Below are 16,401 nucleotides of genomic sequence, written 5' to 3' on the forward strand. Positions count from 1 at the left end.
TCAAGTCAATACAAGGAGAAAGGCATGATGCGGGTGTCACGCTCTGGTACCAGTGCCCCGCTCAGGATCCAGGGGACAGCCAGGGTGATGGAGGGATGCAGGGGATACCGATGCTGAGCCATGCAGCCAGGGCATGCAGGGGCACAGGATAGTGTGCTGCTGGGCACACACAGCCACCTCCTGTCCCCATGCCAGGGCAGCTGATGCATGCTGCTCGTCCCCATTGCTCTTGCTCCATGTCCTTGTGCCATGGTCCTGGCTTCAGGGCTGTTGCTGGTTCTGGGCACCATCCTGGGGACTTCAGAAAGCCCCACAGCTCCCGCGGCGGGACCTGCCCCACCTCTGAGCTCCAGGGAGGTAATACCCCGTGCCACAGGAGGAGAAGCCAGAGCTGTAGGACCTCCCACAATTGCCAAAGCCACTGGACCCATGTTGGCCCCCATAGCCCAGGGAGACCCCGTAGCCCGTGTCATCTCCATAACCTAGGCAACGGCCATACCCAAGCGAGCCCCCGTAACCTCCCAAGCCAAAGGACCCCCCATAGCCACGGGAACCCCCATAGCCACTCAAGCCCCCAAAGCCCAGGGAGCTGCCGTAGCCCCGCAAACCAAAGGAGCTCCCATAGCCTTGGGAGCCCCCCAAACCCAGAGAGCTCCCGTAACCCCTATAGCCCCCCAAACCAGAGGAGACCCCATAGCCACTTGAGCCCCCATAGCCAGTCAAACCCTCCAAACCCAGGGAGCTCCCATAGGCCCCATAGCCTCCCAAACCAAAGGAGCCCCCATAGCCCTGGGAGCTTCGGGAACTGAAGGAACGCCCCAGCCAGGCTGGGCCTGACGACCCCACAACGCTCTCCTGAGGAAAAGAGCTCAGTATGGGGCCTGGGATTGTCACCACAGCTGGTGGTGGGAAGATCACAGCTCTGGAATCGGGGCATTGCTGCACACATGGCTCATTGTAGCTCTCAGCAATCGGCTGAGGGCAGGTCACTCCGCAGGGTCTGCAGGACTCACTGTAGGAGGACATCCTTCTTGTGATGGCTGTGAGTCTGCAATGCACAGCAGTAAGGGGTTTTAAGGTAAATGAAGAAATAGTGGAACTGTGCTGGGAGGAGGTAAACCAAGATTATTAAGCAGTAACTCTGTGTCTGAAATATCAGAAGTTAACAAGAAAATGGATATATTTATCCATACTAACAAATAAAACTCATTCTTGTATCAACTGAATTTTATCCTTTGTTTCATCTCATCTTGATCACCTTTGTAAATAATTTGATGTGAAACAGAAATTCAGTACTAGATAAATTAGACAGATCTGTCTACAGCAACTTGGACTAGGGGAAAAGGTTCATTGACTGTATGTTTTAATTCAGACTTTATGAGGTGTAAGTCACCGCAAGTGTTTCTATAGCTTGAAGATCTACTTCCTATCCTAATGCAGTAACCCCTCATGCTGTATCTGGACAAAGACACATTTTCAGAAGGAAACAAAGGACATATGTCTGTAAAAACACATTCGAGAATCATCTCTGTGACAAAAGCATTGTTAAAGTAAATGCTAATAGTAGTAGAAAGAATGAGTGAAATCACACTTACCTTGTTCACTGTGGAGACTGAGACAAGAGAAATCGATATAAGGACTGCGGGTGACACGAGCTTTTATACACTTCTTTAAGCCACCCTTTTTGTCTTTGGTCATAATCTGTTACAAAACAAACACGATAGTGGGAGCTTTAATTTTGCCACCTCAGCACTGTCCCTCCCAAATGTTAGTGTGGGTGTGATACAACTGCTGATGACAATCAGTTATCTGTGATTGCCATTTTAGGGGATTTGAGGAACTTGCAGGTGAAGGGTTACCATATAGTCATCGACTGAAAAACAGAACAAGAGGAGTGCGTCATGTTAGTCCCATTTAAATGTTCAATGTAGTACTTGCATGATGTGGAGACCTTCTTGGTGCCACGTACACAAACCAGGTGAAGGTAATCCAACATGAAGTAGAAGTTTGGGTCTGAGAGGATGCAAGTTCTCCTTGCAGTTGGCTAAGGATCTATAAATGTTATTATACAGCAGAGCAAATAGCTGACACGACGCAGGCTCACTCCTGATGGGACATCACTATTGATAACAGCATGAAAGCAATAAGTCCTGGTAAAGTTTTTAGCTTGTGCTCTAAGCTTTTTATTTTACCTATAATTAACCCAGGCAGGGATATCAGAGTCTGATTTACTGCACCTGTCAAATGATATAGGGGAATGATATGGTCCCATCATCACTAGAAATATTAACTACAACCTGAGTGAAGTTAGCATCAGTCTGTTAAAACCTTTTCCAACATCTTTCTCTCAATTCTTCTGAGACAATTTCGATGACATTAGGTTAACAGAAGAATGACTGGGCTAAGTGACACCTCCAAAGAAGCAGAAAAGGCCTTACTGATATAGCCAGAACTCTTGACAGGGTCTCTGTCTAAAACTAATACCAAATGTTTCAAAATTTAATTTGATACCTCTGCTTCTAGAAGTTCTGTTAAAACACGTTTAAAATCAATCCCAATTTTATTCCCCCCCACCCCACCTTGAAGTACTGACCATTTAACAAAAAGTGGGAAATTAATAAAATGGTATTTAAAAAGATATATTTTAAGGGGGTAAGTCTGCAGCATCATACAGTTATTTGCAAATCTGTTGGGTTTTAATTTTACAATATTACAAAAGATAGGCTATAAACTACCTTTAAATTGTAAGATAGGTGTGCCTTTGAAGTGTCATCAGGATTTGCTGATAATAATGAGAGGCACCTGGAAGATAATGACTTTAAGCTGCTTCACAAATACTCGTTAATACTTAGTGCTTGCAATTTCTGTTATTATCATATTAAATTAAGAAGGGCAGGATTTAGAAGTTATGAAACAGCATCATTTAAAAATATGACAAACAATGTCAAATCCTTTTGATTCCCTAACCAGACTGTGATTTATAACTTCAATGCCTGAAATTATTTGATTTTCATTCATGATATCAAGTTCTTTTTTTTACCAAGTATTAATCTGTTTGGGGAGATTATGACATGTCCATGCAATGGACTATAGATAGTAGCTTCATCTCCCTTTATGTGCCAGTATTTTGCTAATATATCTAAAATGTCTATTGCCTTAAATTCAGTGGTGGGGAAGAGCCTCATTACAAATTACCTGAATTTTCAGGCTTAACTGGCTATTTGTCCATGTCCTGAAAAACAAGGGGTCTTAAATTAAATCTCTACACTTAGACTCTCCAGACCACTTGCTCTCACCTCTAAATGACTCCATCTCTTATGCATGAAGTTGTACCTAATTACACAAAGCACTTCATTCACGCGTCTCTAAATTGTGTGCTGATAGTTGCGTGTTTGTGGTACAACACATCAAATATGAATTTTTAGTGGGTGTTTGTAAAGTCTCTTATCATTCCTAGGAGGATCTGTAATATCTTTGAAGTGTCACTGCCTCAGTGACATTCCAAAGACAGCAGTAAAAATAAGAATGGAATCCACCTTATAATTCATGAGTCATTAATGATATTTTATCTGCTAATACAGATGTCAAAAGCCCCATGTTTCTAAACCAGATGTAGATACGTGAAAATCTCCTTCTTTCTATCACCTCTCTCCCTCTTTTTATCCAGCTTGCATGTATTTTCATACATATTCACTTAAATGGCACTTTTCTTAAAAGACAGATAAATTTAATTGATCCTTTCTCATCCACTCTAAAAATAACAGATGCCCCAGTGCTGGTGCTGGCTATTAGAAGTCTGAAGGAACTCGTCATTCACCAGACCAATGCCCACAGGTTGGTACCAACATTGTATCACACCTGGTTTTGAAGGTGGGGAGTGGCAGTGCAAAGCAAGCAAAATTAAATCCCTCGATGGGAAGGTTGTTTTGTTACTATGTAGGACCTGAGGCACTAAGGGTGTTTCATATCTGTAAACAGTTTGAGAAATGTATAAAAGCTGTCTCCACTCCAAGCCTCTCTATCCATATCTCCTGGCTTATTCTCCTCAGTGAACAAGGTAAGTCTGATTTGGCTCAATCCTTCTCAAGTTTTTTTCTGTTGATGCTAAATTCTACATGATGTTATGGATTGGTGGGTTAGAGAACTGCCGGTGTCAGAAGGTGTTATCCTTAGAACAAAATGGGAAGTTTTTCTATGCTACTTTGAATAATCATTTCCCAGGCATTTTAGTTCGAATTCAGAATCTACATGCATTATACAATTTAAAAATAACAGAGTGATCGCAGTAGCTACCACCTCGTATAATGTAGTATTTGTCCCATACAGGTAAATATTCCTATTTGGAAGTTGAGTGCTACTGGGGAACCAGCATGAAACTATAGAAATAGCTGGGCTATATCTGACACTTCTTTTCTTAACTTGCTGTGAATATATTTATTCAAGATTCACCATGCATGACACTAGATGTCTGCAGCTGTGCATGACATCTAGGAGATCTTGACAGTAAACAGAATCTAGAATAGGATTTATGTGACCAGATGTAGGTATACTTCACAAGGTAATGAATACTGGGCTGTCACAATTTCCACTGACTTTAAGCAAGCACAGGCGTCTAGAGTCAGGTGACAATTTCTGCATCTGAAACCTGTTTACTGCTGTGCATTGCAGACTCACAGCCATCACAAGAAGGATGTCCTCCTACAGTGAGTCCTGCAGACCCTGCGAAGTGACCTGCCCTCAGCCGATTGCTGAGAGCTACAATGAGGCATGTGTGCAGCAATGCCCCGACTCCAGAGCTGTGATCTTCCCTCCACCAGCTGTGGTGACAATCCCAGGCCCCATACTGAGCTCTTTTCCTCAGGAGAGCGTTGTGGGGTCGTCAGGCCCAGCCTGGCTGGGGCGTTCCTTCAGTTCCCGAAGCTCCCAGGGCTATGGGGGCTCCTTTGGTTTGGGAGGCTATGGGGCCTATGGGAGCTCCCTGGGTTTGGGGGGTTTGACTGGCTATGGGGGCTCAAGTGGCTATGGGGTCTCCTCTGGTTTGGGGGGCTATAGGGGTTACGGGAGCTCTCTGGGTTTGGGGGGCTCCCAAGGCTATGGGAGCTCCTTTGGTTTGCGGGGCTACGGCAGCTCCCTGGGCTTTGGGGGCTCAAGTGGCTATGGGGGTTCCCGTGGCTATGGGGGCTCCTTTGGCTTGGGAGGTTACGGGGGCTCACTTGGGTATGGCCGTTGCCTAGGTTATGGAGATGACACGGGCTACGGGGTCTCCCTGGGCTATGGGGGCCAACATGGGTCCAGTGGCTTTGGCAATTGCGGGAGGTCCTACAGCTCTGGCTTCTCCTCCTGTGGCACGGGGTATTACCTCCCTGGAGCTCAGAGGTGGGGCAGGTCCCGCCGTGGGAGCTGTGGGGCTTTCTGAAGTCCCCAGGATGGTGCCCAGAACCAGCAACAGCCCTGAAGCCAGGACCATGGCACAAGGACATGGAGCAAGAGCAATGGGGACGAGCAGCATGCATCAGCTGCCCTGGCATGGGGACAGGAGGTGGCTGTGTGTGCCCAGCAGCGCACTACCCTGTGCCCCTGTGTGCCCTGGCTGCATGGCTCAGCGTCGGTATCCCCTGCATCCCTCCATCACCCTGGCTGTCCCCTGGATCCTGAGCGGGGCACTGGTACCAGAGCGTGACACCCGCATCATGCCTTTCTCCTTGTATTGACTTGATTTTCTGTAATTGGCTGCTCTGCTTCTCTTTCACATTAAAACCCCACGGTGTTGCACAAGAGCCTCTCTGGTTTTCATTTGTTCCTTTAGCCTCCTCTTGGAGCAAAACTCCATATGCTCTGTTAACTTATCAAAGAATCTGCCCTGTTCAATCTCTCTTTAAGATGTGGAATGAAAGTTTAATTGGGATCCTTGAGGCATCAACAGCATTGTGTTAATGAATGTTTGTTTAGCAATTTAGCAGTCATTATCTTCTCCAGGGTTCAGAACAGGCAGGGTAATTGTTATTGCTGTGAGGATTTCTGGTGACACCCCAAAGGCCCCCCAATCACCACATAATTTAACAACCAATTAAGACATAATTGCAGCATTCCTAAACTAACAAGCCAACAAAGGAAGAATCATACATAATTTTTTTCTTTAATTTAAATTTTAAATGTTCTTCCTGATATTTACTGCCATCTTTGTTAATGGCAAAATCTTCTTCATAATCTAAAATATGAGTGTGAAAATAATACCAGAGATTTCTGGGATTTTATGAGCTCCAAGGAATTGGAATACCAAACAACAAAATGATATATTGCCTGTAAGACAACGTTAGTTTTCCCACCTCTTTCCACCCATGGATTGTCAGCCAGGAATGATTATTTCATATTGTACTTAAAGATGTCTGACTAAGGGAAAATACACCCTGTCAAAAAAGGGGTATTATTCATTATTTACATTTATTTATGATTACTTCCTTACTAATTGGTATGGCATGATATAAAGGAAGATCTGCCTGGTACTTACAATTTATGCACAGGCAAATTTCCCCCAGAGAAGGCTCCAAAGAGGAAGAGAGAGGAAGAACATTGCAAGACACATATTATGATGCGCCATAAATTTAATGAAAAGTAGAATTTTAAAAAACATACAGCATAAGAAAGCAGTAGGGTTGAACAAGGATAAAACTAATCATCCATTTCAAGGCAATGCTTTACAGCTGGACACCCAACTCCTACATGCAACAATACAAGTTACATTTTTCACCTCATTGATAACAGAGAAAGGCATTAAATCAGAAATGCCAAGCTCCTGCAGTCCTATTAGCTTAGGGAAAAGCTGAGGGTGGTCAGCAAGCATATGGCCATGGTCATCAACTCAGTCGTGCATCCGGATCACGCTTTTAAGCTTCTGGTTGTTCCTTTGTGGGTTTTCCCCGAGGCTTATCATGGCCCACACCGGTTGTAACGACGGTAGGACCTCCCATAGAGGCCACCTAGACCTGAATATCCAAGGCTCCCGAGTCCCAAGGAGCTGCCAGAGGAGATAGGGACCCCCCCAGCACTGAGAGCATCCCCTATAGCTGCAGATGCTGAGGATCCCACTGTGGTATTTTGTGGGAAGGAGCTGAGGATGGGGCCGGGCAGGGTCACCACCACGGGAGAGGGCTGGATCACGTACGTCGAGTCCTGGCACTGCCTGACGCAGGGCTCATTGCAGCTGTTTGCCAGTGGGGTTGGGCCACAGCTGGTGGGAGGACACAGGTCGTAGCAGGACATGGCTGTGAGATGGAACTAAGTCTGAAACACAGGGGAGAAAGTAAGTACAAGAAAAGAGTTGTAGCTATGTTATTAAGCTGCTAAGATGATGGAAAGTGCAAGAAACTAGAGACTATGTGGAGAATGGAATAATGTATTCGTGTTAGGTTGAAAGGATACTTCAGTGAAACCCAAACTCCTCTGTGCTACAGAGGACAGCTCAAGGGGTAGCTCTACCTGCTCCTGAGTAGTCTTTGATAGCTCATTTCTCACAACAGTCCTCCAGAATTTGTGCAGTCCTGCAATATGTGGGAAGCGAGGGACAAGGCTTAAGATCTCCTGTATGATACGGCTAGGAGAAACTTCACCCACAACAGAGGGAAGAATTAAAAATTCCTCATCAGGTAGAAGCTGCTGAACATAACTTGATAATGTGACACCTGTGAAAGGGAGATTTTATCCTCCCCATAGATGGGCTTGTCTCTTAAACAGCAAAAGAATAAATATTCTGCCTAAATCTTATTTAATCATTCCTCTTTCTTTGTGCTTATTTTCTCTTACATCAGTCTTACAGAGAAAGAACTTTCTGTCTGTTTCTGAAGGGGGGGGGGGAATAGAAGTTGACGGTGTCCAAAATCATTTGATAAGCGAATAGAACAGGTGGAAGCTTTACTATTGATATTTCAGTTACAGGTTACTGAGGTGCTGCAACGGAGATCTAGTGCCAAAGTATTCAGAGCATTTTAGAAGGAGATAATTCAAATATTTCTGGTCTCAAAGTGCTTAAGAAGGATTATTTTCATGGTAGCTGGTGCAAGAAGAGATATACTTTCAGTATTGTTCAGCACGCTTCTGAAAATTTGAGCCCGTTTACTTATCTATCTATAGAAAAAGCTCCAAGAAAGCCAAACCCTCTGTACAGATTCTCCACATCCACTTCTAGTTGCTGAGCAATTCACATGCAGAGATTCAAACATCTTGGAACTGAATGATCCAGTGACACAAATGAAAAATTAGTCTGAAGTCCTGTGTCCAGAAATTGCCACCCTTCAAAGAACAGCTACCCTCTTTTAGAGAAAGAGCTGCTTGCAGGTCTCCCACACACACTGATAAGCAACATAAAGCTTAGACCGCTATAGACAAGAGAGTGTAAAAATAAAATATGATGAAGGCAACAATTCAGGACACTGAAAGATAGTAAGCAGATTCAGACTTACCCTTTTCGCCAAGGAGAATAAAGCAGAAGTGGATGGCAGCAACTCTCACTGTGCTGGCTTTTATACTGTGTCCTAGAGCGCCTGAGGACTTGAGACATACTTTGTGCATGTAGCTATTTGCCAGCCAATTGCTAAAGACTTCTTGTATGCAAAATATTCCCAGCTGATGATTTACTTTTTCCTCACTGTTTGTATTTATTGGCTTGATTTAATTTCCTCACCATAACATATGCATTCCACTATAGAGGTTTCTTTTATCTTAAAATCTTATGAGCCCAGCTAATTCCTGGTCAGATCAACTGGTTCATCTGAGTTGAGTTACTAAAGAAATTATTTTGCATCCTAAGGGCAATATATGCAATTTACATCATTTGACTGAGATGAATATATATATATATATTAAGAAAGACACATGCGAACTCCCCTGTGAAATCCCCCTTCCCTCTTCATGGAGAACATAAGTTTTTGACACATCTCACTCTGAAAAGGCCAGAAGTTACTACTTCTGACTCTGAATTGAACTGTAGGTTTACCAAATTCCTCTCAAACAGCCAGACAGTTGCACAAACTCAAAAAATAAAATGGTTACAGAAAGCACTTAGCAGAGCTGATTACACTTTACCAGTCTCTAAGGTACTTATTGGGAAATAGATTATTTGAAGGAACATACTGTTTTACTTTCTTGACTCAGGAGACAGGATGAAAGAGTATCAGCAGTCTGATCTATTCATTTAATATTAAACTACTACATTTCCATGAAGGAATTTGAGACACAGCTCTTCAATTTGGGAACTGTCAAAGTCCTTAATCTAAGGAGTAAGGAGTCTACAGTTTTAGCTTTCTTCCTACATCAAACTCCAGGAAAACAATTCAGGTCAGATTGAGGATGCATGTGAATTTTAGGCTAGTCAGAGACACTGGCACTCAAAGTCTTGCACAAGCTTACCTATGGGGTCATCAAAGACGCCAAACAGTTTTACATTTGCCATTGAATTATTATTTTCCCCTACTGTCTCTTGCACTATTATACAAAATTAGACTCCAAATTAATGGTAGCTACTTAAAGAAGTTTATAATCTTGTTCTTTTTTCCTCTTTTGAAAGCAAATAATGTTGACTTCATTTTCATGGTCTTAAAGAACACTGCAATGCGCAACAATTCAATTTCTTTTTCAAAGACAATTTCTAGATTAAAAAGTAATTGCATACAATGTATAAGCAAACTTTAGGGAAGGGATCAGTATTCCAATCTCTCCTCTTCTAATGTTTAAATCACTTAGCTAGAGACATGCAAATTATCTCTGAACTGTGAGTATCTTCATGAAGATCTCCTGGGAAATAAATGCTGATTGTACACTTCTGAGGAACAAAAGTCTTCAAAGTTCACAACATATTTTCATCAACGGCTCAGACACACAAATAATGCATTATCAGAAGATGTGAAGGTATGCGACACTATTTGAACATGATCAGTGTTTAAAGTTTGTGACCAGGATTACTAATGAATTTCACAAACTTCTTCACATTACATGGTGTCACAAACTGGAGTCCTTCCATTTTTTACTTAAAATACAAATAAATATTTGCACAAAGTCACATGTTAAAAACTGCATTCCAATCATCAGTCACTGGATGTCCTCGGGTATATGATGACCCCCATCAGTGACATTACCGACTGAAACTCTCTATCCCTTGAGATTCATCAGTCTTTTCCCAATGCTCTTACCAATACATGCACACAGACATACTACTGCAATATCAAAATATTAAAAAACATATGCTTTTATAGCAATAACTATCAATTTACCATAAGAGAAGCATGTCATTTGGAAAACAAAGTCATCAAAAGGTATAGTGATGATAAAAAGAATCACAAGTCCTCTCCTGAAGGTGGTCATATGTCAAGTCAGCCTGGCTGGCTCAAGCTCCTCATCCCAGGAACTGAAAGCTTTAGGATGTTGCTCTTTGGAATATTACAAAGAGTAGTGATTTGAAATCTCACAGTCACTTATCAGGGATGAAATTGCACACTCAGGACTTAAATTAGAAGCTATTGCTGTGACAGCAGGTGGTACTCCCATGGGCCAGTGTGACCAAAATGCTAAAGAGCAGACAAATTTCCTAATCAAATTGAATTTTGACTCATCCACATTTTGGGAAGGTGGAGTCAGTATAATGGAGCCAGGCATATTTAGTGGATGCAAATGAAAAAGATGAAAGAGACACCATGGATCGTGGTTTTCATCCAATGCCAGGATCAGCCCATGCAATAAACATAAACAGTAAACAAAACAATTTTACTAGTGGGAACCCAGCCATATGCAAAAAAAACCCCAAAATTAATGCAGGAACTGGTTACTAAATGTACAAGAATGTCTCAGATCCTCCAGGCAGCCTGAGAAAGCTATAAAGGCTCTTGCTCTCCAGAGCCTTCCTGCCTCGTCCCTTATCCCTATATGCACAGCAGATGATACAATTCTGGTTTCGGCTTTGCAAAACTTGGTATTGAAATATATTTTCACTGGCAGCAGTAGAAAATAGTTAGTGTCCCACAAAAACAGCTCACATTATTTTTTCTATGGGACCAACTTATTCCAGCTATTGAGTGATAGATATTAACAGATGCAAGTTTATAAATTGAGAAAGAGAAGACACAGAGGGTTCTTTTGTTCAGAGCATGTGTACTCTACCATGTACTGGTTTATATGCTGCTGTTTTATTGTCTAATACTATGTGTTATGGCACCCATATCACCCGATTATGTAGACCCCCAGTCCAACACGGTATGTTGTTTCCAAAACAAACACAATAACAACTTGAAAGACAACACCTGAGCTTGTCTTGCCTAGAAAATTTTCTCTGTAACATGATAATCTAGCTCATATTCTGCAGCAGTGAATAAAACACTTTCTGATTAAATACAAAACCAAACAAAGAAAGCTTTTACTTTAAGACTGTGCTATGTTTGTTGCTGCAAAAAGTTTTAACCCAAAGACAGCAGTTTGGGACAATAAATAAGGGAGGAAATTATGCTTGAGGATTGTTTTTGCTTTTTGTTTTAAAGAAGTGAGCTGCATACCTGAGCTGTCTGCTACAATGTCCGAATGCCTGAAGGAAAGATCCCAACTTTGGAAAGGGTGTACATGCACAGAGGCTACCTCTATGGAGAGGTTTGGTGCAGCTGATTAGAAGAAAGCTTAACAGAAAATTGTAGGAGGGGATTGCAAGTGTAGGCAAATATACTTTGTCGTGAGAAATGTAATTATCTATTTGTCCACGGGAATATGTTAAAGATACCTTCACTGCAGTGCCTCAGCCATAACTCTTTCCAGCCATATTGATACTGTGAAATTGTCTTCTCTGCTGCGTTAGATACGCAGGTTGACCTCCATAAGAGAAACCTATTTTGCAACAACTACAAAGGAATGATGACTTCTTTGGAATGCATCCTCTTTGATCAAGCAATAGCTTCAGCTGAGACGGCAAAAAATATATTACACATTTAATTCAGACCAGCCTTCTGCTATATTATAATATCAAACTGCTAACTTTCCATTCTCTTTTGTTGTTTATTAAGAAAACCTACTCCTTAAAAATTATTAATTCTTTCAGGGAACTGATGTATCTCCTTTAATTTAGCTCTGCTAATGACTGTAGTCAATATAACTTTGTCAACCTTTTTCTCTGGCTTTAATTACAGTTCAACATCAGTCTGTACAGACACAGACAAAGACTCCAAGCAAGAAATTACACAGATATCAGGCTGTGAGTTGTATGGGCTGACAGGACATTGAATCATCCAGAACCTTCAGGTAGAGTTTTTCAAATGTGCTTCCTTTAGGGACCAAAGCTCCCAGCCTCTAAAAATCGACTTTGTTACAACACAGATGATCAAGCTAGAACAAAGCAATGCCCAATAAAGTTCAGATCTACTAGACACAACAGATAAGAATCAGTTTATAAAGACACACTAAGAAAGGCTTAGAACTTAGAACGCTTTCATCTCTTTCTCCCAGACATGTTTCCAAGCCAGCAAAAGTCAAAGGCTAATTCCCTTGCAAAAACATCACATAGCCCTCCCTTCCTCCCCTCTGAGACTCACCAGGGCCCGATGTCAGCTGCCAAGAGGTGCTGCACCCACCAGAAAGCTCTGGGCTGCACTCAAAGGGGTGCACTAGCTTGCTGCCTCTCTCCCACCACCTCTGCCCTGAGCAAGTTCAGCTGCCCCAGGAAAAGCATCATTTTTCCCTTCTTTTAAAGGGATCTTCCTACATATCACAGATAGGATAAATCAAGCCACAATCTTCTTCCAGGTAATAGCACATATATCCTATTTGTGCAGTAAGCTGAGAACAGATGAGTGGAGGTAGCACTTCAGAAAAAGGTTTATCCCTATAATTTCTAGTGTTCCTCATGCCCCTGGAGATTTTCCTGCTGCATCCCTCTGTCCTCTTTTCCATGTAGATACTCTTGTCTACTACATCTATGGAAGGATAAGGAGAAACAGTATTCCTCTCAGTGAGCTTTTCCCTGAAATTAGGCTATTCCACTTCTCATTGAAGGGAAGGTAATACACCTTCTCAGATCAGCCTATTGCCCCAGTCAAAGACTCCCTCTTAAAAGACACCCATCTCACAACATTTTCTTATAAGAGAGCAATATTAAATCAGTTAAAGGGCCTCTTTCCATCTCCATGGTAAAGGGTCTTTAAAGGGTAAACAGAAGCAGCTCCCTGCTTATCCCTTAATATTTCCTGCTTATGCAACAACAGGAGACATGCCCATTGCAGGTGAACATCATCTCTCTAGCCTTTGAGGAATTCTCTGAGGCTTGATTTACCATGTATAGACAAAGATAAACTTTTTACACAACTGCAACTAGATTCATTCTCCTTTGGCAATTGACGTGAAGTTATTTGCACGGTGTTTTCTGGAACTAATGACTTGCAAAGGGACCAGTTTCACCACAGACAAGATGGAAAAGGGGCTGGGAGAGTCAAGAAGTACAGGCAGACTCGGAGTATGATGCAACACAAATTTAATGAGGCTGAGGAATGGAAGGAAGCAATGTAAAGTGTAAGGAACACATTTCCATGGTCCACTAAGGACAGTACCCACTCATCCCTCTCATAATAACACACTCAGCAAAATGAGATCTTCCTTCTTCATTAAGTGGACTGTACTGATTCAGCCATGCAGAACAATTTCTAATAATTACATATTTTACCTAGTCATTGTCAAATACAAAAAAAAAAGCATAAGAGAACAAGACATTTGATCAGAAATATAAAGTAAAGCATAACAAAATTAAGACAAGCAAAGGCCTGATTTTAGGAGATGCCAGGCTCCCACAGCTTCAGTAACTTCAGGTTGTGGGTGTCTAACATCAATTCTGAAAACCATGGCCATGAGCTCAGTCCTGCGTCGGGTTGTGCTTCAGCATTCCTGGTCATTTCTTCCTGCTTGTTGCTTACACTTTAGCATGGCCCATAGAAGCCACTGCGGTAGGTGTTGTAGCGACGGTAGGGCCGGCTGTACCCACTGCCCAGGCCCGGATAGCCAAAGCTCCCAAATCCCAAGGAGCTGCCAGAGGAGATGGGGACCCCTCCAGCACTGAGAGCACTCCCAACAGCTGCAGATGCTGAGGATCCCACAGCGGTGTTCTGGGGGAAGGAGCTGAGGATGGGTCCAGGCAAGGTCACCACCACAGGAGAGGGCTGGATCACCACTGTTGAGTCCTGGCACTGCCTGACACAGGGCTCGTTGCAGCTGTTGGCAAGTGGGGTTGGGCCACAGGGGGTGGGAGGACACAGGTCGTAGCAAGACATGTCTGTGGGGTGGAGGTAAATCTGAAACACACATACAATTAAATTAAATTTCAATTCTTGCAATAGAAGAATTTAAAGAAAACTCTATTTGCATAACTGAAATTCTCTCATAAGGGGAGATTTTAACAAAATAACAAGAGATTCCATGGGAGCAGGACATTTTTCACCAGATCCAGAGGAAGAACTTTGAAAACAGAGTTGAGCTTGCCTTTTCCTTAAGGAGACTACTAGGGAAAGTAACGCTGGTGCCTCTCCGTTGGTAACTTACCCTGAAGCCTCTGTGGTTAGTCAACTCACCCAGGAAACAGGGTGCATGCTGGTGCTGAAAGCCTCTTCATTCGTGTTGCAGAGGGTGTCCTAACCACATGGTCATAACACTACCCTTGGGAAAAGGTATTTTCAACATTTTCCCTTGCAGTTGCGGCTGCACACAGGAAAATTCTTAGGGCTCTGCATGTCCTAGAGAAATGGAGGTTGACTCTGTAGCCTTCAGATGAAGGTGCTTTGCTGGGACAGGTAAGACTTGGTTTGTTATTCCTGATCCAAGGCTTGCTTCTTTGCTAAAGAGTCAATGATGACGAACAACCTACCTAATGTTAATACAGCAAATAACCTTTCCCATTTCACTTCTGTCATGTCCTCTCATGCATGTTCCCTCTTGGACGTCCCTTCTTCCAATTTTAGAAAGTGGGAAATAGAAGCTTAAGCACTTAAAATTTGTTCAATAAGAAAAGGAAGGACAGGCAGCTGAACTCAGGAACACTCCTATTTTTGTGTAATGTTATTAATATTGAAATCATCATCAGATCTGAGAAGCTACATTGCAAATCTGCCCACCATTGTTTGAAGGATGGAGAAGCAACTGGGTAAAGGTCACTCCTTGCCTGCAGAAGAACTATGTATTGAGTTTCAAATGCAGGCATGGACTGATGATTTCTTTTTATGTGGAGAGCTGGAGACCCAGGACTGTCAGTGTTGGCCAGTATCCCTGTGTTCTTCTAATCTTCTGGTGTTAGCTGAATTTTCCACAGACAGCACACTACTCTGCGCAGACCCAAGAATTCACTACAGATATTTTAAATTCAGCTGCAGGACCTGAAAACTTTCCATTCAATGATTTTTATAACTGACCACCAACAGAAAATTCTCCTTGTTCATATGAAAGCCCCTTCCTCTCTCAGAGAAAAAAAGCAGAAGGTACTACAACATTAGTGAGGAAAAGCTACAAAATCATCAAGGCAACAGTTCAACATATAAAGAAAGAATAAATGGGTTCAGACTTACCTTATTCACCAAGGCAAAGAAGGTAAGAGAAATGGATAGAAGAGCCTTGAGTTGCTCAGGTTTTTATACTGAGTCCCAAGTTGCCTGACAACTTGGGACATTCTTTGTGCATGAAGTTATTTATGAGCCACTACTGATTACACGTTTTTTTTCCTCAGTATTTGTGTTTATTACTGCTTCACTTCCTTATCTTGTGGCATGTATATCTGACCACAAGTTTCTTTCATCTTAAAATATTCTGGGCCAAGTTAATTTCTGGAAACACTAGAATGATTAATTCAGATTTATTCTGCCTTCAAAACCCTTTTGGATCTGCCTGGTGCCATTAAAGGAGATTAAGCATAATTTACATAATGCAGTCCCTTGTACCCTTCTCTGCAAGGTAAATAGTGTTGGAAATCATGAGGAATTTCGCTTTTGGAATTCAATCCATAAGCACTTGTAGTTTGGGGATTCAAGCTGCTTTTAGGAAAAAAAGAGACTGATTTTTTAGAAAATGGTCGGGAATACACACACAATTTTCACCCAACTCCAGCCCCAAAATGAGAGAAGAAGCACAAATACTGTTAAAAGGGAAAGACACTGAAGAACCCTGTGAGAGTCATGAGGAACTGAAAAGTGTTATGGCTGGGTACAAAGGCTGAGTTATAACTAGAAGAACACTTAAGATATTGCTTCTTTGACATGGAAGAAGAAACAAAAAAGAGTATTAGAAGTCCAATCTAATGACATAATAGCAAATGATAGCACTCCTGTGGAAGAGGATGAAGGACAAATCTTATTAATACAAGATCTTTCCTGGCTGTCTCTAATTCTGGGCCTGATCTCTTCAGAG

General features: G+C 42.3%; 2 protein-coding genes and 1 pseudogene across 2 annotated transcripts; all 3 read right to left on the minus strand.

The window, feature by feature from the left end:
• Positions 1 to 300: 300 nt before the first annotated feature.
• On the minus strand, positions 301 to 1,026 carry LOC141936294 (uncharacterized). The gene is made up of 2 exons (XM_074853157.1): positions 773 to 1,026; positions 301 to 682 (listed from the first exon to the last, which is right to left on the minus strand). The coding sequence occupies exons 1-2, from the start codon at positions 1,024 to 1,026 to the stop codon at positions 301 to 303; spliced, it is 636 nt and encodes a 211-aa protein (XP_074709258.1).
• Positions 1,027 to 6,927: 5,901 nt separating this feature from the next.
• Positions 6,928 to 8,554, minus strand: LOC141936380 (feather keratin B-4-like; annotated as a pseudogene).
• Positions 8,555 to 13,931: 5,377 nt separating this feature from the next.
• Positions 13,932 to 15,850, minus strand: LOC141936239 (feather keratin 1-like). Its single transcript, XM_074853049.1, has 2 exons — positions 15,567 to 15,850; positions 13,932 to 14,303 (listed from the first exon to the last, which is right to left on the minus strand). Exon 2 carries the CDS (start codon positions 14,280 to 14,282, stop codon positions 13,932 to 13,934), a length of 351 nt encoding a protein of 116 aa, XP_074709150.1. The 5' UTR covers positions 14,283 to 14,303; positions 15,567 to 15,850.
• Between the last annotated feature and the right edge of the window lie 551 nt (positions 15,851 to 16,401).

Source organism: Strix uralensis, chromosome 32 (assembly GCF_047716275.1).
Source record: "Strix uralensis isolate ZFMK-TIS-50842 chromosome 32, bStrUra1, whole genome shotgun sequence".
Lineage (NCBI taxonomy): Eukaryota > Metazoa > Chordata > Aves > Strigiformes > Strigidae > Strix > Strix uralensis.

Bases quoted from the DNA above. Each gene is read 5' to 3' on its own strand.
- LOC141936294 (XM_074853157.1), bottom strand. From the start codon at position 1,026: ATGTCCTCCTACAGTGAGTCCTGCAGACCCTGCGGAGTGACCTGCCCT. The intron at 683-772 runs TGGTTTGGGAGG...TGGGGTCTCCTC, and splicing joins CAGGGCTATGGGGGCTCCTT to TGGTTTGGGGGGCTATAGGG.
- LOC141936239 (XM_074853049.1), bottom strand. From the start codon at position 14,282: ATGTCTTGCTACGACCTGTGTCCTCCCACCCCCTGTGGCCCAACCCCA.